General features: G+C 42.6%; 1 protein-coding gene and 1 long non-coding RNA gene across 2 annotated transcripts in view; both read right to left on the reverse strand.

The window, feature by feature from the left end:
* Positions 1-26,170, reverse strand: part of JAZF1 (JAZF zinc finger 1) — a 191,052-nt gene extending 164,882 nt beyond the window's left edge. The window contains exon 1 of the mRNA XM_080580462.1: positions 25,829-26,170. Within this exon, the coding sequence (XP_080436588.1) occupies positions 25,829-25,943 (115 nt within the window). The 5' untranslated portion in view covers positions 25,944-26,170. The remainder of the gene's footprint in view (positions 1-25,828) is intronic.
* Positions 666-22,420, reverse strand: LOC308189886. The gene is made up of 2 exons (XR_013946700.1): positions 11,779-22,420; positions 666-10,978 (listed from the first exon to the last, which is right to left on the reverse strand). It is a non-coding gene; the product is annotated as an uncharacterized lncRNA (long non-coding RNA).
* Positions 26,171-26,234: the final 64 nt, after the last annotated feature.

A 26,234-nucleotide genomic window follows, 5' to 3' on the forward strand; every position in this document is an offset into this window, starting at 1 on the left:
ACTGCTTACACATTAAAAACAATTAGCTACCTGTTTCCCCCATATTTAAAGTACAGTTATAATAAACCCAGTAGGTTTATTATAATTTTAACTCTCAAAACCTGTCTATTGCTGTAAATATTGTAGACTCCAGTTCCTTCTTTCAGCTATATTAGGGGTTCCCTTGATTATCTGCTGCTTCTGCACTTCTCTTCATTCAACAGAAGGATACCCACAAAAAAAAAAATAGGCTCACTAAAATCACGTAAGCTTCTACCTGCCAGCAGCTAGTATCAATAGAAAACTAGAAACTCACATGAAATAGGTGCATACAAGCACCTGGAAATTTAGCATGATGAAAACTATACTGTAAGGAGAAAGTAACTCCAGAAGCATTACTTGACAGTCAGAAACCTTGGTAATAACTATAGCAATGGAAACTAATTCCTAAGACAGGAATGGCAAGGAGAGCTCTTTGCAACTATAAAAAGCAATAAGGAATACAGAAGTGGCTTCACATGCATGTAATTAATATGCAGCCAGTAAAATACTGAAGGATCAACACAACTATGAACATGTACCAGGTCCCGGGGTTACTTGTTAGAGGCAGAGATAAGAACAGCAAAAGGATGAATGAATAAGCGTTGCTGTAGACCCACAAAAACAACAATAACAGACGTTCAAAATGGTGCTGAAAACAATGCAAAAAGAAACTAAACAGGTATATTTTATAACTAATGATGAAAATTTAGAGGTGAACAAGTAGTTCACCTACTTACAGAAACTTTGTAAGGTCAAGAAACCTTTCTAAAGAAGAGAAGTATAACACAAATTGCTCTTATGCTTCCAATTTCATGTTATCCTCCCCCTTCCCAGAACAAAGGTGGGCAATGGACCAATTACAGGATAACAAAAAAATCAACTGAGCACCCAGAATAAAAGTTAAACACACAGAATTAATCAAGTAAGAATATTTTTTTTGTGTGCATCTCCATGCCAGTAAAATCGGCCAGTGTTTAAATCTCTAGAACAATACTGTCCAGGAAAAGCAAACAACAAAACCAAACAAACAAATCCACCCTGTTCTATATTGCAGTTACTGCTCCAGGAAAAAAAAAAAAAAAGGCGGTAACAGAAGTGCTAAAGGAATTAGAAGCATCCAGTTAGCACAAGCTAGCACGCACCATGATCTTTGGCCAGAGAAGCTGTGGATGCCCCATCCCTGGAGGTGTTCCAGGCCAGGCTGGATGGGGCTTTGGGCAACCTGGGCTGGTGGGAGGTGTCCCTGCCCGTAGCAGGGGGTTAGAATTAGGTGATCTTTAAGGTCCCTTCCAGCCCAATCCCTTCTGTGATTCTGTGATCCTGCACTATATAACACAGAAGTGACAGTAATGGCCAGCCTCCCAAAAGACAACTGCATATGCCTTTTGAACATTTTGTGTAAAAACATAGAAGCAGTAGGTTTCTACAGGTTTTAAAGTGTCTTGGAAAATAACAGTGACTTAAAATAACATTTAAACAGAATTAATAGACAGCTTTGCTAAGTGATAGCTCCTATCTTCTGTTATGCACTCCTCCTAAGACACGATCCATACATGAAGGCTATTAACTTCAGCATGGATAAAAGAAAAAGTAATTTCTACATAGAGATGGCTAACTTTTTTCTATGCATTTACATGAAATTTTATGTAGATGCAGTTAAGATCATTTTGCCTCCACCTGGATTTCATCCAAAGAAATTTAAAAAGCTGTCTTGAAGAGAGGAAGCCCAAGCAAGGCACGCAGGCTGCCACAGGGGTGCACACACACACTACATACACACCGCCCTCCACAGTCTTCAATATTCTGCTCAGATTTGCTCAGTTTCCTATACTTAGCCTGAGCATTTTAAGAGGCTGGCTGTTTAAAAAATTTCCTGGTTATTTCAAGTTACTAGGATTCACTACATATCAGCGAGGGGTTTTGTTGTTCCCATTTTTGTTCTACAAACAAGTACTTTTTTTCCCTACATTGATTTTTTTTTCCTGCATTGCAGTGCAGATATACGCCTTCATCTTTTCTCCACCTTCTTCCAATGAGGTAACCCATGTCCCCTCCATAAACACAGCTCCCTGTCGCTCCATGGTGGGGCTCAAGCTCCAGACCTTGTCCTCTTTTCCTGCCAGAGCTGGAAGGCAATGAGAGCCTGCTGAAGGACTGCAGGCACACAAGCACCAACACCTGAAACGTAGGAGTATGCAAATGAGAATTAGCCTCCTGAGCTTTCTTTCCAACCACACTGCACCACGCAGACTTTTTTTTGAAAAAAAAGGCAAATAAAATAAGTAGTGAGAAAAAGCTATTTTAATCGTTATTTTCCAGTAAGGAATGCAACAGGTGCTGAGAGCTGTAGGAAAACCGCATCTGCTCCCCTGAGATGGCAGGCCCTGCCTGATCACATTTTATAATACATATTTTGCAGACGGACAGATTGCCCAGAATCTGAGGAATGCGGCCCATACCGCTGCGAGACCGTAAAAAACGTAAGGAAATCTGCGGGCTTTCTTGCGGCAGGGATCTGGAATGCCCGCGCTGTTTACGCAGCATTATAATGGTAGTCCCCACACTGTTGTCATGTCAGCGTGATTAAACCCACTAGCACTCCTCGTCCTAGCCAGAAAGCTGGGCGGTTTGCATGTCACACTTGTAAACCCTGAATCCTTTTAGTTCTGCACGCAGCGTGGAAGCCCATTCGCCCACTTAACTTGACCATGAAGGTGGAAAGATGAGAATTAGGGCTGTTTTCTGAAGGGATTAAGGAGGGATAACAATTGAAATTGGGCCAGCCCTCTGCTCGGGCTTAGAGAAGTTTGAATGTCCAAGGATGTTTGTGAGCTATTGACATGCGAAATAATGGCTGCTATGTTTGCCTACAGAGTCACTGTAGGACCAGCCTCTGACGGAAGGCTTTGCAAAAAGCTCTGGGGTCCGTGAAGCAAAGAAGACGGTGTATCTTAAACAAAATCGTATTGTCTGGTCTGGCCAGGCACTGAGGCAAGAGAGTCTCTCATCCATCCGCCATGCAAGGAGCCACATTCCTTCAAACGCGTTGCTGCAGCAAGTTTCAGGGAATTGCCACATTTATATGCACCACACAGATAATGCACTCGAAATGCTTTGAGACTGATATGAATAGGAACTATTCTTCCCTTTAATTAGCATTTTTGCCAGATGAACACTGCAAAGTGCCAAGCTGTGGAATGCTATTACAAGTTCAACTCGACAGACAGTTGACTGCCAGAATACAGCCAAAATCGGGAGATTTTGTTTTCCATCTACGACTCAGTTCTGCCTACTTGAATGAAAATAACTCGGCCATCAAAACAATCAGCTTGTCACAGGACAAAAAGTGTGCCAAACAAACCCTGAAAAGTCATATATAAAACTCCTCTGAACTCTTACGCAGCTGTATGACGTTCTTTGGTTAGCGTATTAGTCACTATCCATCAACCACTAAAAAAGTAAATGAGTTAATATACTTCCTAAAAGGTATTTTATCATAAAATTACCCAGATTTTTTTTCTGCAAGTCAAACAATTGATGTTAACTAAAAAAAAAAGACCATTTACAAATATATTTCAAACATATTTCTCCAACACTTCACTCTAAGTTCTGACCAGGAGGAAAACTAAGCATCCAGCAACGTAGCAAAGACATTAGTTATATTGCTTGCATATTGGTGTTCTTGCATTACCAGATGAATTGACAATAAAATAGAAAGACAATTATAGATTTAAAAAAAAAAAACAAAACACAAAACATTGGCTTGTTTCCTAGCAACAGCTCAGCTAAAATTACTTAACATTTCTACTCAATCAAATGTAAATTTGACTATGTTATCCTTTAAATGTTGATTATAACAGCCCTTTTCAAATGCAAATTCAATGTGTAAAGTGAATGTAAACGTTGACAAAGCTGATACGAAAAATCTCCTGATTAACATCATTTGCATGTACACAGCAACATTATTACAAACCTTCAAAAGACAGAAGGAAATGGAAATTGGATAGAGAATCACCTTCTCCATCATCTTCTTTCTTCCCACTTTGTTAAAGACCAAAACAGACAAAAATATAGAGCCTTTTGGACTGCGTGCAAGATTCCAACAGTTTAAAAGTGCAAAGCATCAGCTCTATCTGAATGTCATACCTTGTTTTGTTAGCAAATACAATAGAGTGACAAAATCTGCTTTATTTCTCAGTCACAGAACATGCTGATTATAGTAAATATATATAGCGCAGGGCAGACTGTAATGTTTATAATACCATTCAGACATTGATAGCTTGCAAGTTTTCTTCCCTCTTTTAGCTGTAATTTAGCACGGAAAAAACCCACACAACTGAAGGCAGGGGACAAATGAACATGGATCGCTCCCTTCCAAAGTTTGAAAGTTTGTTCTGCGCTATTAATCAGCTTTGAGATTCAAAGACATTAGTCAGGTATGCACACACTCAAGACTAGATAATAATGCTTCAACAGGAATGTTAAAACTTTTCTTCTTATTGCAGCATTCCACAATTAGGGTATTAAAATACACCGTTTTACAACATGCACGTTACAACTACTGCTACTCAACCAAAAGTCAGCAGGAAGCCGAGAACAGATGCACTGTACCTTCAGCACATTGCAAGTACTCAGAATTAACATCTTCAATTAAGAATATTTTCTAGTAGTAAACACCATCTTTCCTTCTTAATCATCTCAGTAAGGACGCCAGGCTCAAACACAAGATCTATATCTACAGATACAAATGTTAAGCAGACTTGTATTTGGCAATTTGGCAATTTTTTCATCTTGATGTAACACGGTACCTTGATAGCTTGCTGTGACAAATGTGCTACTCCACTACATTTACACTATGATGACTTGCACAGCATCAACTACATCAGTGCAAAACGGATAATTTAGTATACAGCACCATAAAACAGTAGGAGATGGATGATATGTTCCTAAAGAAAGCAGATGTACTTTCTTCCTCCACTAAACATTCTTAATATAGTTATCACAAGCCTGTTGAGGATTATCTCCTCTATTCCAGATTAGAGTTGTTACTTTAAGTATTTTAAACAGGATATAATCCTTCCCCTCTCCAGCCCCAGCCTGCAAACTTTAGCAATGTCAGATCCTAAAGGCTGAGACAGAAGTCTTTACAACAAATCGCACAACGCAACAGATGAGTATTGGAAAGAACAACTGGTATAAGTGTTTATATTCATATCAAGCTCAAATCCTTCCCTTCTCAAAAAAAACAATCCCACTTCAAAACGATGGGTCTGGGACAGAGCCAAAAGTGAGTTTTGGAATTGACCAAGAGCTGGGAAGGGAGGGAAACCCAGGATGACACGTGCAACAATACTTCATCCTCCTGTGCCATTCCTGCCTGCTCCCCCACCATGTACAAACTCGTTATATTTGCCAGACAACTATTAGCCAGAGTCAGTTTTAAGGATACAACCCACATCTGGAGAAGCATCCTGAATCAGATATGGGCCAGTCTTCTTCAGCAAAGCCTGAAGCAGCAGGATATCTGGACCTTACTTCATAATGTCCTTCACTCCTATGCTGCATGTTTGCTGCTCCACCCAAATCTAGCTTCTGGCAGGAGAAATAAGGAGACTAACGCATCCTTTTGTGAGAATTTTGAGATATAATAGTTTATTTTTGTTTCGAAAGATTCCAGAAACCCTTCTAGTACACTATATACACAGGAAAATACTATTATATCCTTGTTAATATATATTTTCAAGTAACTTCCACAGTCTGAAAGCCAGGGTCGGTCACAATGATTTACTGCACAGAAAAAGTAACCTTATTTGACTATATGGTACTATAATTAAACACACAGCAAAATACTCTGATTTTATGACTCTCACCAAATACATGGTTTACAACCTTATTTTTCCAATCCATGTTTTTAGCTGTAACCCTGCAGAAATACGATTAACAATTTTCCAACTATAAACAATGAAACTAAAGACAACAAATTCTGCTCAAAGTCTTACATCACTGACTGTACGATTTACCATTAAACACACCATCAGTGTACGTGATACGACAGCTGCGTGCTGAAGGACAATCAGCCTGTGATGGAGTAGCTGCAGCAGCAGTAATGATCAGGTGATTGGACTCTCGCCTCAAAATCATGACACAACAGGTTGCGAGTTCATATCCACTGCAGTGACTAGGAGAGATAACGCAGTGTTTGTTGAACATGCTGGACAATTGATCTGAGAACTAAAATAAATTACTCATATACTCACAGAGTTCCTGGAAAAAAAGGCACATTTACCAGTAACATGAGAAACACTTGCTACAGAACAAAAGTATGTAAACAAAACACAGGCAAGACATGCATACACAGTTACCCTATACCATATGGCGCATCACTGCCAAGAAAGTTCGAGTTACAAATATTTTAAACAACTGAAACTCAAAAATGAGCAGAAGTTAGTTAAATGCAGACAAGGAACCAACAAACAACTGTTACTTGTGCACACCGCCCTTACCGACAGAAATCGCCTCAAAGGAACTGTTCAGCCTTAGGTGAGGCACTGCTGGGACTCTAAAAACCATAGTGCAGCTATCCAAACTGCATGAGGCACTAGGATCCACGATTTAGAGGAAGTTACCTTTCTTTCAACTCGCCAGTGGCCCAACTTTAAACCACTCTTTTCCTTAATTCTGAATAAAACACACAACCAAGGTCCACAACTATAGATAACTTCCTTTCGCCTTTCACATTTTGATGATCCAGAAGACCCCTTTCAGCCCTGTGCAGGGGGACCAAGTAAAAGCAAGGAGAATTAAAATCAGAGCAATGCAAGAGCAGCCCAAGGTGGGGGAGCAGCAAAGCCAGAGAAGGGAAACAAAGAGACTGGAGGAAAAACAAAACAAATTACTGCAAAAATACCAATCCAAGTTCCTAGCTCTCCTAGTGAATTATACAAGAAAACAGTTCAGCTGCAAGCAGCTACAGCCCAGAGAACCAACAACCTGTTCTCATCTGTGAGGTAAATGTGGTCAAGGTAATGTCACTCTCATACTATCCTTTCTGATATTGCGGGCAACATTTACTTGTAACATGACCTACAAGTCAAAAGAAAACCCTCTTTTGACACTCGAGTATTAACAATCAGGTGAAAGAACAAGGACTGAGGAGGGACAGAGCTGCAGTTTGTATAGAAACTTGGTTATAACCGCACACATGCTGCGTAACCCTGGCAAGCGCTTTCATCTTTTACCTTGCAGGCAAACGTCCCTAGATTTAAAGAAAGAAAAAAAAAAAAGAAAAAGAAAACCACACACCTGTGAATGAACGAACAAGACAGCGCGATGACCTAGAAATATCGCCCTGCCTCGTGATGTGCGAGACCTCAGACAGTCACCATCCACCTCTGCAGAAGGCAGGAGTTGCAGGGGGATAGAAAGCAGAAGAGAAAATAAATAGAAGCAGTCTTCATGGCGGTGTCAGACTCCACGAGCAGGCCTTCAGCCAGACCACAATCTGGTTTATGATTCATAGAAAAAGAAACTACGTTATGTTCACAGACCGTCATTTCTGCCACAGCTTCTTTTATGGGCAGTGGTTTTGGTAGATAAACCGTATCTGAGTCAAGAAGCAGCTTCAGTAAGCACCTCAGCATCAACCTAAGTCGTCGGCACGCTCCTTTCCAGCTCTGCAGCACTGCGCACTGCCGCGCAGGTGGCTTCAGAGAAAAGTGACCCCATCAGTGCCCCCTGTCCGGGGAAGGCAGACGCTGATAAGCACACCGAGAGTACAAGGATGAGACAAGTGACATTCACGAAGGAACCAGTTGCTAATCAGCACTCATTGGGATCCTCAGTGTCTTCACAACTTGACATTACTTTCTGGGTGGGAAACAATTATTCGGGATCCTAACTAATCTGTTCTGACGAGCAAACGTATCAAGCGGCATATGTGACCTTTTCCCCCCTGCAGCAGACTCTGCTTACTTGAATTCCTAAGTTCTTGAAGAACAGAGAGGATACACAAGGCATGAAAAAAAATCAATAAAAACAAAATAAAAGACAGGAAGATTTGCTAGCTACAGGAAAGAGCATCCCTTTTAGTCCCACCACTGCTTACATTTTATTCATCAATTTTCTCTTCATCCAGTTCCTCTCTTTCTGCAGAGACAACCTAGCAGCAGCACGTTCTTATTATTCAACACAAAGTCAAATATAATCCCAGATGATTAAAAAGCAATAAAGCACTCCTTCAACAGATAAAACAACAGAAACACAGTCAGAAACAGTACTCTTGCTGATCTGGAATCTCTCTCTCCCTCGCCTTCTTAGGACCATTTCTGGCACATTCTTCTGGTCCAAATACACACAGAAGAGGAAAGGTTACAGAATAAAATAAATATATATTTATAAAATAAAAAAGTCAAAAGACAGCAAGAAATAACTATAAATATAGCAGCTAATATAAATAAGAAGTTCTTGAGTACTTAATCAACTTTGGATTCAGAAGTGGTCTCACAGATACTGCTCTGTAATTAAAGCTCACAGACACAACACAAAGCTTAGAAATTAAATTACTTGGCTGCTGGAATAAATATTTATGGTTCACCTCACCTGCCCACATATTTTGATCATTTAAGATTTTCTCCTTCACAATCAATTGAGCCGACATAGCTATCAAAGGCTCAACAGCAAGATTTGTGTGATACAGAAAAACAAAGGCAAGAGTTATTGTAAATGTGTTTTAAAAAAAGAAACAGTAATCAGAAATATTAAGTATTTGCATACTCCTCTGAGTAAAACTCATTTTGAATTCTATGATGTCCCCAACTTGAAAGAGGAATTAGACTTCAGTTTCCTACCCAAAACAAATTATTTATTTGCATGCAACACACTTACATGTAGACAAAGGAAAAGTAAACATTCTTCATGCATATATATGTTCATTTTTATATACTTATGTGTAGGCTTAGTTATGAGGCTACATCTCCTGATATACAGATTGGGATCTTTATAGTGGAGAAGTCACCCATGCACAATCCAAAAGTGTCAGGGGTCACCAAAAGACTGTTTTCAGAGGTGCAAATTACCTCTCTGTTCTGTGAGCGTGCGAATCCTTCCTGCCCACACACCTGTGGCATCTCCAAACAACTCTTGTCACTGGGAGGCGACGCAGCCTTGCTGCCAGTATTTTCACTTACACAGTGGTCACAAAGTCTGAGAATTATGATTTTCACCAGTTTTACTACTTGTTGAAAGATTTAGAAAAAAAAAAAAGGAAGGTGTCAGTGAGTTAAAAAAAAAAAAAAAAGGCACATACCCAGAACACAACCCCCGACACCACCACACAGATTTGCCATTTTATTCTTCTAATGCATCGGTGCCAAAGCGAAAGTTCAAGATCTATTACACCAAGTGGAAATGCCATGAAAGAGGAGATCAGATGGCAAAACAAGCAATTCGAATCCTGTAATAGCCTAGACCTATTAACATTGTGTAGACAAGAGTGGCTTTTATCTTATTCCAGTCTGCTTTGCAACAGGCCTTCCTATTTCCTTCACCCCCCTGTACAGAATCCACAACAGCAATGCTGGTTCACAGTTACATGAAGTTAAAAACATGCAAATTCCACTACTATACTGTATTTGATAAGCAGATTAATCTCTGTAGTCCACATGCACAGCAATGTGTTGGCCATCTCTTACAAGCAATATAATCTGTTCATCATGTCAGTGGAAGCAGAGGGAAATGTCAAATCATAGAGGACTAAATCCTCGATCCACAGCAACTGTGTGCAACTTCAAAGCTGTACACAGAGAAGAAAATATGAAGTTGAAACAATGCAGAAATCTCTACCTAGTGGTGAGGCACTGGTGATCTTTAGAAGTCATATCTGGCATATTCATTTCTATAGGAACACTGGATATATGCTGAAAAAGAAAATGTAAAGCCAGATCCCTCGTGCTCACAGTTGGCTACAGAGTGCAGTGCAAGTAAGCCATGTCCAGGAATCATGGAGCACTATTTTCATTTTCCCACATCCAGTTCAAGCTGGTAGTATTGACACCACAACAAGTGCACATCAGCAGAAAAAGACTGCATGTATCTCAAAATCTTCACTCCTCATCAGAAGGCTTCTGCATGAGCTGCTCCCTCAAAACTAAAACATGAAAATCAGCTGATCACATACACGCACATGCCCGGTATGAGACCCAAAGAATACAAAATGTGTAAGAACATGTTCAATCTCAGGAAATGCCCATAATCAATCCTCAAATTCAATCCCCGACCAAATACAAAACCCCACAAGCCACTATTCCATTTATCTAATTCCTTAAATCGGTCCCATCACTGTCGTTATCTGAGTTCTCGAACACAACTGACAAATATGCACTTCGCAGCCTATCTCATTACTACTACATGTTTGTGAAAGGCAGATACACAGACTTTTCTCAGTTCTTCTCCAACCAAGATATCTGTTAAAAAGTCTGTGTCTCCCCAAGCCAGCAACTGTGTTATTCAAGCCGTTCTGGTAAGGTCACGTCATCGTTACTGGATGTCTTTCATATTACAACACATCCTAAGCAACAGAAACAAGATTACAGCTAAACAAGATTCTGGTATATTAACATGTCCATCAAATAACTAGTAAATGTAATGATTAGGAAAACTTTTGTAACTCACGTAACGTTCTCGAATCTCTTCCCCAGCACAGAAATAACTCTGTGCGCTCTCTGCACTGCCTCCATTCTCAACATCCACGAAGGGAGGATGGAGCAGACTCTAAATAAATCTACCTCTCATTACCACAACTTTTCTTTCCCCAGGTCATCAGGTTGGAATAGCTTCCAAGCTTCATTTGTCTGCCAGTATAAACATTTCCTATGGCTCCGCCATGTAACGATGAAACAGCTTTGTTTAACTAAACCATGTATGTCTATTTTAAAAAGCAGTCAGTACCAAAAGGAAGTACCTGCATGAAGTTCAACAAGGCCAAGTGCCGGGTCCTGCACCTGGGCTGCAACAACCCCAAGCAGAGCTACAGGCTGGGAGATGAGTGGCTGGAAAGCTGCCTGGCCGAGAAGGACCTGGGAGTATTGGTGGATAGTCGGCTGAATATGAGCCAGCAGTGTGCTCAGGTGGCCAAGAAGGCCAACGGCATCCTGGCCTGTATAAGAAGCAGTGTGGCCAGCAGGTCGAGGGAAGTGATTGTGCCCCTGTACTCGGCTCTGGTGAGGCCGCACCTCGAGTACTGTGTTCAGTTTTGGGCCCCTCGCTACAGGAAGGACATGGACGTGCTCGAGCGAGTCCAGAGAAGGGCGACCAAGCTGGTGAGGGGTCTGGAGAACAAGTCTTACGAGGAGCGGCTGAGGGAGCTGGGGTTGTTCAGCCTGGAGAAGAGGAGGCTCAGGGGCGACCTCATCGCTCTCTACAGTTACCTGAAAGGAGGCTGTAGAGAGGTGGGGGTTGGTCTATTCTCCCACGTGCCTAGTGACAGGACGAGGGGGAATGGGCTAAAGTTGCGACAGGGGAGTTTTAGGTTGGATGTTAGGAAGTACTTCTTTACCGAAAGGGTTATTAAGCATTGGAACAGGCTGCCCAGGGAGGTGGTGGAGTCACCATCCCTGGAGGTCTTTAAAAGACGTTTAGATGTAGAGCTTAGGGATATGGTTTAGTGGAGTACTTAGTGTTAGGTCGGAGGTTGGACTCGATGATCTTGAGGTCTCTTCCAACCTAGAGAAATCTGTGTGAATCTGTGTGAAAAGATGGCACTGCAAAAGGCAACGCAGTTTTCAGAGGATGAAGAGTTCAGCAGTCCCTAGATATAAACCCTTCTACAAAAGTATCTTATGGTGAACGTGCAAGAACTAGTATACTCCTCTCCCCCTAACACAAATCACTATTTCTCCCCTCCTCAAGTAGAGGAAACTCAGAGAGTATCGACAGATACAGGATAAAGTATTACAGAGCAATGTCATAGTTGTGCTATTCTTTTGGATGCACAGCCCAGAAATCACCTATGCAACTGGAGATAACAAACAGTGAATATATCCCACCGTAAGACGTTATGTGAGATACCATACAAACTACTGTTCGTCTAAGTCACACGGATATACGTGCAACTGGAAGGGGCAGTATTTTGTTCTGGCCAGGTGAACTCATGACTGTTAGGATATGATGAGCTGTTGTGATTGTCGGAGTCCTTTTTCACATCCTGCTGCATAGCCATGGACTATAAGACTAACCATAAGACTAACTATAAGACCATAAGACTAACTAGCAGAGTACAAGGAAACAGAATGACTGAGACTTCAGCTTCATATACCTACGGATCAACAACAATGTACAGTACTTAAGATGAGACCACTGCACAGCATGGGTACCAACTGAGAAAGCAAACCTCCTTTGCCATGCTGTAAAACATTTTGGGGTTCAAAATATACAATACAGAGCAGTTCAACCTGTTGCATTGTATTAACATGGGGGGCAGCCAGTTCCTTGCCTCAGACTCATAAGATGGAAGTCTCACCTTCCATCACCTTCTGGTAAAGGTCTCTGGGCTTATGTTCTGCTTTTAGTGAGAAGTTAGAAAAAAAAAATAAAAATCCAAACCTTTGCTTTCCCGAACGCTTGTCATCAGTTCTGCCTAATACATTCTAACTTCCATCATCCAAGACGTGTGGTTGCTTCACTTCAGAGGTTCAAAGGTGGAAAGCTGTAATGGACTCATGATGAGGAAACCAGTCAAAAAAAAAAAAGTCAGGACAGGAGGTTCACATAAGCTACAACTTGTTCACTAAACTAGCTGCAGACTACCTGCCAGAGAGGTTATTATTAGGAAGCCTTTTTTACTAAGCCACCTACCTGTGACAACAAGGTGGAAAGTAACCAAGCAGTAGCCAGAAGGAAAAGCCTTTATTATCTTGGAAAGAGATCTATTCTGCTGTGGAATCACTGGGAGGGCAGGAGAGTGGGGAGGAGACAGAGAAAAAAAGCAGTTCTGCTACAACAGCAATAGAACAATGTTTGTTTAGAAGGGATGGGCAACTGCCAGTCCAACTTACAGCAAATCCAAGGACTCCAAACGTGATGACTTTAAAACTGACCTTAAGGGAAAGTCTACTGTGTTCTTGAAGGAACAGGAAAAGGATATGTCATATCTGACAAGAAGATGCACTATTTTTTCACGAAGAGTGCTTCAGCATACACAGTCGCTTTCTCACCGTGCTGAACACCAGTTCTCTGAACTCTGCCCTTTGGAGCACGTATTCAGGTTCTCAGCATTCTGAGCAGGAAAGCCAAGCAAAAAAATTCAAGTCTCAGGTACATGAAGTTGTGCTTCAGGATGAAAATATGGAGAGAAACGATCTACATCAAGATCATTAATGCTGCTCTTAAAAGTGTGATCTAGACCAAGTGAATTAAATAAGAAAGTATCTAGACAGATTACCTGCAGAGAAGAAAAATTCTTAATACCAAGAGGGATTCAGCTTGAGAGCTAAGGTAGATAAAATAACCTATAGAGATGACCCAATGTGAAGATTTATAGTAATATGGACTATAGGCATTTTCAAAGTTAATTGACTGAGGGCAGTATACTGAGGATACTTTAGGCATGTTTTAAGAATGCTGAATCTTGGTCAAGTACACACCTCAAGCAAACTGCATGAACATCCCTGACCATCCACTCCCAAAGTGAGCCTGCAGAAAATGAGTAGCCAGTATAGTTGTTCCTGAATTGGGGGTGTCTCTGACTGGCAAGAAAAAACTTGGATTCTGTTCAGGTGGGTAACTCTGCCCAGCTTCTGGGATTCAAACACTCCAGCTGAGACTGACTGCCTGTTAAAGAGCTTATTAAAAACAAACAAACAAACAAACAAAAAAAACAGACTTGTCTTTCACAAACTCCTTCTGTTCCTTGCTTCAACTTCGTATTTTTTCCTTCTTTACTCCTTGCTATACTCTGCTTTCTCTAGAAGGGTGAAAATCAGGAAGAAGTTGTCAGGCATTAGGAAAGAACGCACCCAATATATGCACCCGGTATATGCAGACTGGAGTCTCTTTGACCCCGCAACTTGGTATTTCAGCATTAGTTCTTCAAACTGAGAGACAAGCATAGACGTTTGGCGAAGATGGAAAAGGAACCTTCTGGGTTTACAGGGTTCACTTAGTAACACATGGGCCTAATCAGTACAAATAAATTATATCATACTATTATACCTATGTAAGCAACCTGTTCCTAGCTGCACTTGCCCTGTAGAGAATCAAAAATCAATAAATCAGAACAATGAGCATTCACAAGTAAAGAAGGCTTTGAGATTTTACATGATGAAGTGGTTCAGTGGTTCCAGGACAGAGGAGCAGTAGCAGCAGCTGTGACAGAACGGCTCCAACTCTGATGGGGAAAACTAAACCACTCACCTGTGGAGCAGCAGAGAACAAAAAGAACAGTCAGAAGGGTTAGCAACAGGTGAGCACAACCACAGGCTAGAGATTTTCTGAAAAGCAGTAACAGAACAGTAGACAATTTCTCATTTGCCTAAAAATCCTAAAACATGTCTACCAGCTCTAAAACAGAATACGTTCTCAGTGGACATTTATTATGCAAAGGGCAAACCACCTTGGGTCACCAAAACCAAAATACGTGGTCTGTATGGGTACCAGAACTACTGAACATAACTATTTATCAAAAGCTATACAATGCCTGAGCAGACCCTCCTACAAGGACAGCAATAAATAGACGTGGAATTTATCATCCCTCTCCTTCCGTCAGGGTTTGACGGAAGAAAAGTCAGGTGGCAGGGTATGAGTGGGGCAGCATCTTCCTAGTTTAGGAAACAGCCAGGAGATTAACAGAAGAGAGATTTAAATGTCTTTGTTCCACATGTCAACACAGATAAGAAAAAAATATAAATATTTTTTATTCCAACCCCCCACTACGTATGGGGTTTTTGTTGCTGTTGTTGTGAAAGGGTGACTAATCCTACCCAACTGTCTTCCAGAAGTGCAGGTACTGGAAGTTTTTTCCTTCTTACCTCTGCAGTTTACTATCCTGTGTCAATTTGCCAGCAAAAAACTAAACATCTGGGCTCTTCCTAACCAGCTCCCTTCTGCTCTCACTTTTCACCCTAACCTCCTGCATCTCTCCAGGCTTCTGAAAGAAATATTTAGCTGGTCTTCAGTTAGAATTAATATTTTTAAATTACACATGCAGAAAGATCAACATCAATTATTTTCCCTAACTGTTGATATAGTAAGTCTAGTAAAACAAAATGGCTGTAAAAAAAGTTGCATTATTTCACCACATAAGTTAACAAAACCGTCTAGACAACTGTATGCTTAGTTACACACCCCAGTTCTAGCCACACATAGCGGAGAGCTACAAATACTAATATGCTTTGAATTCACGAGGTGCCAAGGATCTTAAGCAGTCACTTGTACCACTGCAGGCAAAATTCCACTCTTTTCCAATATTAAAGAGGGTTGGGGGAACCAAGGAGGCGGAGGATTCAGTTTTCAAATGCAGTGGCTTCTGAATAAGCAGAGACAGGGAAGAAGCATTCCTTCATTTCCAGAACATTTTCTGGCACTAAGGAGTCCTGCTGCTGACACACCGTGCTGTTTGCAAGAGCAGAAGGGGTCACGAGCTATATGTGCAGTACATTTCAGAGGTCAGTGGAGTAGCACAGAATTTGGGTAATACTGCTACAGGAACTGGATTTTTTTCCTTCCTTTCTTTTTTAAATAATTCAGATTGCCATCAAGGGGAAAAGATGCAGCTACAGAGCAAATCAGTATATCACCATAACATTCATTAAGCTAATAAATTAATATTCATTTTTATTATACTCATTTCCATATTTGACATGCATTTAAGGGTATATGTAAAGTTCAGGTAAAGCAATAGCAGATACACACATTCTCACTGATCTCTTTCATGATGGTTTCAGACTCTGTAATATGAAAATTGCTCCAGAGCTAAAATCCATTAGGTAACGGTAGCTCAAAGGTAATTTCTTCTACAGAGTGATTAAAACGCAACCAACTCATATTAAAATACAATAATGTAATCAAAATTATCCAGAAAAGGTAACAGCAACAAATACCTTTTCCCCATCCTGGGTATCCAGTTACCGTCTCACCTTAACAACCTCTGCTTTCAGGCTCTTGATATTTACCCTGGCTCCGGAAGCTGGTTCAGAGAGCCATTAAAACTCCTTGGCATATAACTTTGTTCCAGATCACCGTGTCCAATGCAGACTTTATCTCCCCACTGAATCTGGTCTAAAGAGAGCACTGGTAACTGCCCCAAGACAACTGCGAGCAAAGACAGGATTATTTGCTCTGTTCTGAAGACTCACTCTTCACAATGTCACCAAAAGTTGCCAGTGAGAAAGGGGTCATTCTGGATAGCTGAACGAGATATTACATCCAGATAACTAACTCTCTGGATAGCTGCCCTGGGACAGAGAACAATATTTGGAAGTACTGTTAAGCGTGACCACTAAAGATAAAGCACGAGGACTGACACAGCTACAGCAGCTGCATTTCTCATCTATAGTAGCATTTACATGGTTCAGGATTATTTAGTCAATAAGAGATTTTCTGAGATGCAAGGAAACTGCAATGCTAGGTTCACGTATGAAAAGTCCTACAGCACAGGTATAGAGCACCTCTAAAGTGTAGCAAGGGCTTACACTGAACCTGGGAAAAGGAGATTCCCTGGCACAGCCCTCTGAAGTGGAAATACATACAAGAAAAAGCAAAAATCAAACAGCAACAAAAAGCCCCACACAAAACATTATCTTCCCACCCTCTACAAACCATACCTCTACCATGCTCTGTCTCTTCCCAGGAGCATACAGTGCTTCTAACTACCCGAGAGGACCCTAGGCCATCCTAATTCCTCCCTGGAAGGCTGTGCAAACCAGAGGTTTATTGTAAATACCTCACAGCTTTCCTCCTCCCTCCAAATATCATAGTAGTCCTAAGCAACTTTTTGTGAACTTGTTATCCCTTCCAGGTCCATGGCGCTCTGCACTTGGATGAACAAGCCCCAGCTCGAGAGCACAAAGCAGCATACTCCTGAGCCTCTTTCTCTCTCTGCTGTCACAGCTGCGGAGAGGTTTTGCTCCCCTTCCCACAAATCCATCTTTTTCACATTAGCGAACACACTAAGTGAGTCAGGAAGTTCTAGCAACGCGGCCTAAACAAATCTATGGGGAAGAGGAGCTATTTGGGTGTTTCTTTGGAACTCTACAGCACTTACTTATGTCCGCCTCTATCCTAATCATGAAGAGTTCATACGATGAAGCCTCCGTAGAAAAGTTCTGAAATGCAAATGCAGGTGAGTGGGTTTTTGTTTACTTGTTTTTATACATCAAAACTGGGACCTTAATAACTCTGAGTGCTCAGGTAACCCAGTGTAAGAAACAACGATGCCTGCAAGGTAGCAGACACTCCTCTGCAAGTTACAGAAGCCACAACACTTCTACAGGTTGTTAGAAAAAGATGTAAATTTTCCAAGTTTGTCGCCAAATTTACTCAAATCTAAGTCAGTACTTTGAACCGAACACAAAAGCAAACAGGAAGCAAGGGCAGACCTCAACAACTTGGTATGCAGGCTTCACCTGCAAGCAGATAAGCATCTGAAGTCTCCATGAAGCCCTTAAATGAATTCCTGTAGCACGCACACACGCTGATGAAGATGCTCAGAACGATTACAGCTAAAAAAAAAAAAAAGAGTGAAATAACGACAGTTTTGTTCCCTGAATGCCACAGTCATCTATCACAACATGGGGCTGAGTTCACATTCATGTGCCCATGCCAATCTCAGATAGCAGTGAAATTGGATCTCTGGCGTCTTATATGTACCAGCCTGCAACTTCTGTGTTAAAGCTCCACTTACAGCTTCTGTCTGGATACCTCCTACAAAGTAAGGTGACCACATTACTGAAGAAAGATGCGATACTTTCCACAGCACACTCAGATATTCAGCAGTTCTATTTTTATTCAAGGAATATTTACTATTTGTCAAAATATGTTGGAAAAAAATATATTTCCAGAGGGAACAGAAACATTTGCAGCTTAGTCAAGTTTGACAATATAGTCTTAGAAAAAAGCAAAAAGTGCGTGTGGAGAACGAAATCTCAGCAGTGTCCAAATATTTCCTAAATTAAAAAAACATTTTGTTGGAGCAATTTCAGAAATGTCAACATTTCAAAATGAAAGTGCTCAGCTTTGCACAAAAATCTCTTAAAAAATCTTTATAATTCAAAGTCAGAAGAAATGTTTCAAAATACATCCGAACTAAATTCTGATCTTTGGGGTCATAAGACAGCCAAGCTTGGCTTCAAATCCTATTGTTTTTTTCCACTTTTTCCAGTTAACTGATAAATTCTACTTAAACTAATAAATTCTATTTCTACTTCGTCCTTCTACCACAAGGCAGAAATGGAACTAACAGCTGTATTTCAGTCATTTTTTTTTATTATTCTTTAATGTATTATATTATCTTAAATGAAAGTCCACAGTAGTAACATACTCCAGTCTGGGCACTCATCAGAGACACAAACAGCACTGCAGCCTCTTTGCTCAAGTAATCCACTCCCTGTTTTTGTCACAGCAAATAATCAAGAAGGAGCACCCTAAGAATTCAGGGTGAAAAAATGCAAAAATCAGTATCAAAGAAAATGATTAGACTATCCATGGGAATATTTCTTGTATTCCACAGGTCAGAATATTACTCTAGCATCTCATAACCAAAAGAAAGTATAATAAATAAAGCATTTGCAAATGTCTTGGTGTAGAGTCAGACACTGAGTAACAGTAATTGGTTGCTTAATTTTAATTGTGAAATTATTCACAGACCCTTAAAACCAAGGACCTTTTTTGTTAGCTACAGCTAATTTATCAAATCTATTCTTTAATTGTCACTGTTTCAAATTAACACTAAAACCTTAAGTCTATGACTTTCTCAATGTGTATTTAGCTATCTACTTAGATTTTTATCAAATTTTGAATCACTGGTGTTTACTAGAGACAAATAAAATTAATTCTTAGTAAATCATAGCTTGCTCAAGAAAAAGAATTATAAATAAAGAAAAAAGCACATTCAGGGGCAATATAAAAAGTACACTGAAAACAGCTGGCCTCCAGCGCTTATTTGTTTTGCATGAAAGTATTCTGCAGCCTGTCACAAAATATTTCTGATAACTTGTTTATATTTGCACCATATCATACAAGAGGAAGGAACGATAGAAGAGTTTGCCTCCAGATTAGACAGGCGTGTTTCCTTGTCTTTTTAGCATCACCTCTTCCTCGATTATTTTTTATTATTCATATCATCTTTTCACATTCCCCAGGTAAAGATTAGGTGAAAAACAGAAGATTTGACCTGACTACTTTACATTCCTCATAAGGACGGCTGCTCAGCTACAAAAACTTTCTCTCATGCCCTGAAGAGCAGCCACAATAATCGCTATACGTTTTCACCCCCAAACAAGTATGTCCTGCACAAGTGAAGTATAACACAACCACTACAAGTTACCTGATGTTTCTTCGACTTGTTTCATTTGCTGAGTTGTATTTATTTAGGTTTGCTGTTGTACAAGACGAACAGTCCCTGCAAACTGCCGGTACGCAGCCCCACAACAGGCCTCACCCAAAGCCACTCGAGTAGGCAGAGGAAAAAGAAAATATTCCTATTGACTTTATACAAGGCCTTCAAACTTAAAAAGGAAAAAATGTGTATGTAACACGTTAACAGATGTTTGTTTTCAGCCCTTTCTTCCTATAAAATAGGAGACTGAAACTTTAAGCCCTGAAAATATTTTATGCCTTAGCCTCTCCATGTAATCAGTAACCTCAGAACAAGAACATATTTTGTCATCGAAAATCATGTTTTAGTTGAAGTTTAACGGCAATTCCATTTACTTCCATATGATTAATATAATCTAGGCTTTGTCACAAATGTTGCACTTAATGTTTTATCACAATTTAAATTCAAACCCAAAGAGCAAAGGAAAACAGACCTGGAAATGAAACAGAATCCCAAAATCTGCTCTGCTCAAGATTACAAGTGGGGAGGAGAAAAAAAAAGGTGCTGATCAGAACTGTTAGTCACAAAAGACTATTTAAGATAGAAAAACCTTCCTGAAATAGAATGGCCTTTCTCACCACACCAACTTGCAAAGTGAGTAAGCAACATCCTTGGAACATACATCCTTCTACATCACTGTGAGATGCATTTTCCGTAAATAAATTTAAAAAAAAATATTACAGCTGGACAGAAGATTAAATTAAGATAAATATTGCCACAATTAGGTTTAGTTAGTTGCTTTCAATGAACAATAATTGGTACTGCTGCTGAGGTAAATAAGTGTAATTGTTCATTTGTTTTGCAAGGCCACACATTTATGCCCATTACATAGCATAGCAACTGAGTACAGGCCTGTCCTCCAATTTCCAGGTACTGGAAGAAGCATCCCATACACTGACTATTTTACCTTATTTCCGCATAGGGACTGCTGCTCGGCTAGAAAAACATTCTCTCACGCCCTGAAGAGCAGACATGATAACCACTATACATTTTCTACCCAAAACCATCCCATATAGTTGCTGCATCGCTTGCGGTATAAGAAGCCTTAGGATAAGAACTACCACCTCTTCAGAAAAGCAAATCTCAACTTCACATTTTAATTTATACACTAAGCAAAATGCTAAAAAAGAGTTGCATGACAGTAACTACCTATATCATCTTCCTGTTCTTCTAAAGAGCTCTGCTTGAAGTTAAAATCCTTCCAGGCTCAAGTTTGCTAGGCCTCCCGTCAGTGCTGACACGTGTAGCCCCTTGTCCTCATCACTAGCAACATGAAAGCGTTGCATCTTTTTATGCTTGTTTTACACAGCGCACTGTGAGCTCCAATACAGGAGCTGTCACTGACATCCCACTGCACTTTATCCAATATGCTGGTGGAAGTTTCCCCAACACAAAGGGGAGCAAAGCAAACATCTCAGCAATACCAAATTGCGTGTGCTCGCACCCAGCTTGTAACTCAACACCTTGCAGCAAAAGTGAGGACACGGCCCAACCTTTATTAGCATTTCTGAGAAAATATTGAAAGGGCCAACTTCAAGCAAGCTACACGCATTCACCCGATGGATTATGAAACCACTTGAACTCCTTGCTGCAGAATTTGGCCCCCTGACTGCCTAATATTAAGCACGAAGTGAAGTCATTGAAGGCAGCAGATGCCGAAGTTTCAGACAGAATTTCAGAATCCTCTTTCCTCCTTCATATGACCTGAACTTTTCAGATGCGCAGTATTTTATACGCAGCTTTTGGTCCATCTTCTGCAACTATTCTTTTGTTGAAGTTTTGTTTTTCTTGCTAATCCTACTACTTGGAAAAACAGCTGCCTGTGCTCTCACAGCAAGTACTGTTCTGTTGCAGGAGCCATCCTAGTATTTGGGAACCAGTCAACTTTAATGAGAAGCACCACAGCTCAGCTCTGACAGCCAAGGCCACTATACAAATACCTTGCTGGAAGCTATTCAATAACAGCACTTTGTGTGTGCAGCGCCAGTAGATCATCTTAGTTTGTGCGACTATTCTATATGCAAACACTTGGGGTTCTTCTCCCTTCAAGATCTGCTAGCCATTTTCAGCACAATACAATTAATAACTTCTGCCTCCATTAATGTGTCTTCTGATTTATCTTTCACGTCTCCTCCTACACACAGTGTTGCTTCTTCAGGCCTACTGTTGTTATGTTCAGACACTCATTTCTTTCATACCCATTTCTCAGCAATCAACAGGTCTCAGGAAAAGCAGAACTGTCCAGGTAAGCCATACAGTTGCACAGGTATGTGTATGTCGTGTCAATATTTACCATGAAACAAGGGAGCACATGTGAGCACATACTGGCTCATACAAGCAACAACCTCATCTGCACACATGATTAAAAATACCCAAAATAAATGTAAATCAAATTAGATATATACGTTGTCAAAATATGATAAAGTGACTCAGCTGAAGTCCTGTCTCTATTTTCAGACTAAACATTACATTAGGAACTAGCTTTAAGGAGGTACTGACCCTCCTCTCTAAAGGATACACATCAGCTATGCGCAGATTAATGAAAACAATCAAACTACAGGAAGAAAGCGTGTAGCCCTCTGGACTTCTGAGAACAGATGACAAGGCCCCAGAAGGTTACTTATACCAAGTTAGACTTCAATATAATTTCAGAAACGCTCTGTGGAAACAGAATTGCTGTTCCTAGCATCACAGCCTTACCGCACAGTCTAACTTTTGATGAAGGCATCATCAGGACAGAAGAAATGCAATAGAAATTGCCATGTTGCCATATCTGAGTAATTAGCAGTTAGGTTTTCCAGTTCTTCCCCCCCCCCGCCCCACCCTCTTCTACACAGTACTCTTTGGGTAAATAACTGTCTTGGACTAATGTAGTCTATTCTACAGCGTGAACCCAGCAAAGAGTATGTAAAATCCAAGAGACAAGGAGACCACCTACTAAAGCAGACTAAAAGACACCCTCGTTGGCATGCATACAGGGAAGGTGACAGCACTTCAGGTTGCACAAAGTGCTGGTAGAAAAAGCTCACAGAGAAACATTGCAAAAATTACTAACCAACAGTTTTGAATCAATGTCTATTTTCAGCTGTGAGCTGCAGAAAATGAGAATACAGCCTGTTTGGTAGTCAGCACTGCTGCAGAATTACAGGAGTTCCTCCTGCAGAACACGCTTTCATTGCAGAGAACACTGTTAGGGCCCTCTGAAAGGCCCAAGAGCAATACTCCTGATTTAGCATAACTATTCAGTGCAACAGAACACACAAAGGCAATACTTAAATGCAAAAAACTGAAAACGCAGCAGCCGATCACCATCTCAGATGTGAATGTTTCATCCAACAGGCAAAACTCTCCCAGGTTACCTGCACTGGTTTTCTTTTTTAAGGTACTGGTCATTTATCAGGTGGCCCCTAAGATGTAAGGGGAAAAAAAAAAAAAAAAAAGAACTGCACAATGAATTACTTCATTACTGTATCATTATTCATGAATGTTATACTACAGGTAAGAAAAGGAACTACAGAACCCCTCAGAAACCAACTGCATTCCGTCCCCAAAATGCCACAAGTGTTTCCTTATAGTAAGTTGAGCTTTACTGGCAAGGCTGATGAAAAAGACCCCTGGGTAAGTATTTGTTTTTACTGGGACAACTGAGCCCTGAAAAAATGACCAAATCCTCACCAGCACTCCGCTGCCGATGTGAATGACTGTTAACCCACCCTGTGGAATGTGACACAGCAGCAGCACTGCAGCAACTGGAGCTACACGGAGGGAGCATCAAGAGCCCCTGCCACAAAGGTCTCCCCACACAGATCTGTTCGCAGCATCAGGCTTGTTACCTGCACTGCAACACTGTTTGCCTTGCAATCTCCTACTTCAGTTTAAAGTAACAGCAGAAAATAACTCAATCGAGTTTTCTTTTTCTTGCAGCACACACGGAATGTCCCAAGCAACGTATGTTTTACATGGCATGTTACCCTGCTCTGCATGCCAAAAGCTACAGTTATTTTTTAACATGACAAATTTTGGTGCACATTTCTAGACCTGCGTGACAGAAAGCGTTGGACTCTTGTTTGCATCAGACTTACTGAGAAAATAGTTCCAACACAAGCTCCTGTTCAGGCATTTACTCCTATATTTCAAAGCTGCCTTTGGAAATGTTAAATCACTTTCTGGCAGAATCCGTACTGGGTGAGTTTTCATCCTCCGATCCTTCAAGCTGCTCCAGGAGCACATCACACGCACCACCTTGTACAGCCGAGGCCTCCATGTGAGGATTGGGATCCATTTTGGTGCAACAGGTGCAACTCTCAACTGATTTGTCAGGTGTTTGATAAAGGCGAGTAACGTAACATACCTGTGCCTTGTACTCACAGGCAGGTCAAGTTTAACCTACCATCACGCTGAGGTGAAGTGTTAAAGTATAAGCAACCTTACACCATTTTGCACCACTTAGTACACCATCAGTTGCATGTGTGATGTCGTATGTGCAAAGTGTCCGTTCTGCGTACTCCACGTGTTGGCCAATGCCATGTAACATGTATGTGCACATGCTGAATCAGTAGCACTTTATTAACTTTGAGATAGAAAAAAAAACAGGTAATATTTGCAACAGAATTAAATATACAATTATTAAGGAGTTACAGTATTTCCAGATAAAGTTCTCCTCTCTGCTGAGAAGTCTGAGAACTGCTGATCAGTGATTACAGGGCAACGCACAGACCGCATGGGCTGGACTCTATCTTTTCTGACACCCTGCGGGCTGCGACATCTACGGGCCGATAACCCATTTGAGGGACACACCAGATGACTTATGAGCTTTCATTTTGGGTAACTGTTTCCCCTGAGCTTTCCCGTTGTGATGTGACACAGAGCGTAGGAGAAGCGAAGAATCTGAGATTCAGAAGAAAACCCCCCAAGAGCCAGCAATATCACAACAGCACACTTGCACCGCGCCGAGTCATAAATTACACAGTTTTGTGGTGTGTGGTTTTGTTACTTCATCCTAGACATCATGGTAATTAGGAGCAGCACACCTTTCATCTTTCTGACCCGTAACATTATATGAATGTGATGTTATACTTGTAATTTAAAGTTTGGTGTTTTTTTTTTTTTTTTTTTTGGGGGGGGGGAGTATTTGGGCCTGCCTATTAAAATGTAATCGAAGTGATTAAACTAGTGTTTGTTTCAGTTTGTAGCAGCACTTTATTTCCTTATACTTTCACCGAAGCACAGCAGCCTGCGGCCCACAGGCACTTAAAACTTCAGCATCCCCACCACCACCACGCTGGCTTTGGAACTCGCTCTGCCTGGCAGAACCACCTCCAGAAGCTCACTTTCTTTGCGCTCAGGCAGCGGAGAAGAAAATCGGTGCCTCAGGTTTGAGCCAACACCTGCCGAAGCAGCACACCCGGGGGGGGGGGGGAGCTGGGGCCGAGCCGCGGGGCGCTGCCTCCCCGCCCTCAGCGCGTCCAGGCGGGCACGCCTCGGGCCTAGCCGCCGCCGGAGCAAGGCCGCCGGAGGGGGGCGAGGGAAAGTTGGCGTGAACGGCCGGCGGCCGGCAGCCGCGCCGCCCCCTGCCCGCGGCGCCGCCCGGCGGCCCCTGCGCACGCTCCCGCCCGCCCACGAGGCCCCCCGGCCGGGGAGGCAGCGAGGAGGCAGCGCCCCGCCGGCCGCGGGGCTGAGGGGAAGGAGGGAGCGGGGTGGCGGCGGCGGCGGGGGGAGCCCGCAGGTGATGGGCTGAGGGCGGCGAGCGGAGCGTCCCGGCGCTGCCCCGGCCTCCCCTCGCACGCCGCCCCATCCTCGCCGCCACACCTAGCAACGGCGCTGACAGGACGCAGCGGCGGGAGGAGGAGGAGGAGGAGGAGGAGGAGGAGGAAGCGGAATGGCTGCCGCGGCGGCGGCTCCCTCCCTCCCTCCCTCCCTCCTTCCCCGGAGCCCTGACAGCCAGAGCCGGGGCGGAAGCAGCAGGCGGCGTGCTGTGCCCGTCCTCCTCCTCCTCCTCCTCCGGGTCTCTGCACTCCCTCCTGCCAATGCAAACTAACTCCCCCACGCCGCGGCCACCGCGCGTCCCCCGCACCCCGCCGTGCCCCGCACGCCGCCTCCCCCGGGAGCCCTCCACGTCGCTCCTCACCCGCCGGCCTCCCTCCCGCTGCACCTTGTGCCCCGCCGCCCCACGCCCCCCCGGCGTCCCCCCTCCTTCGCCCCTGCCCTGCCCCGGGCACTCACCGATGTGGTTGTCCTCGATGTGCTCGATGAGCTCCGCCAGGGTCGGGAAGTGCAGCCCGCAGCCCCCGAACCTGCAGGCGTTGGAGAAGAAGGAGGCGGCGGCGATGCCTGTCATGGTGTTACATCGAGATCCCCCCGCCGTGCCTGCTCTGCCAGGGCCGGCGGCGGCGGCAGGGCGGGGAGAGGCGGGGGCCGGGGGGAACGGGACGGCGAGAGGGAGATGGGGAGGGAGAGAGAGAGAGAGGCTGGGGGTGGGGAGACGACGACGAGGAGGAGGAGGAGGAGGTGGCGGCGGCGGCAGCGTCGGGAGCGGCGGAGGGGAGGGGAGGGCCGGGCTGGGTGGGGGGAGATGAGGCAGCCGCAGCTGGGAGGAGGGACCAGCGGCGCTCCGTAACAGCTGTGCTAC

Source organism: Anser brachyrhynchus (genome assembly GCF_964034855.1).
Source record: "Anser brachyrhynchus genome assembly, chromosome: 2".
Classification (NCBI taxonomy): domain Eukaryota; kingdom Metazoa; phylum Chordata; class Aves; order Anseriformes; family Anatidae; genus Anser; species Anser brachyrhynchus.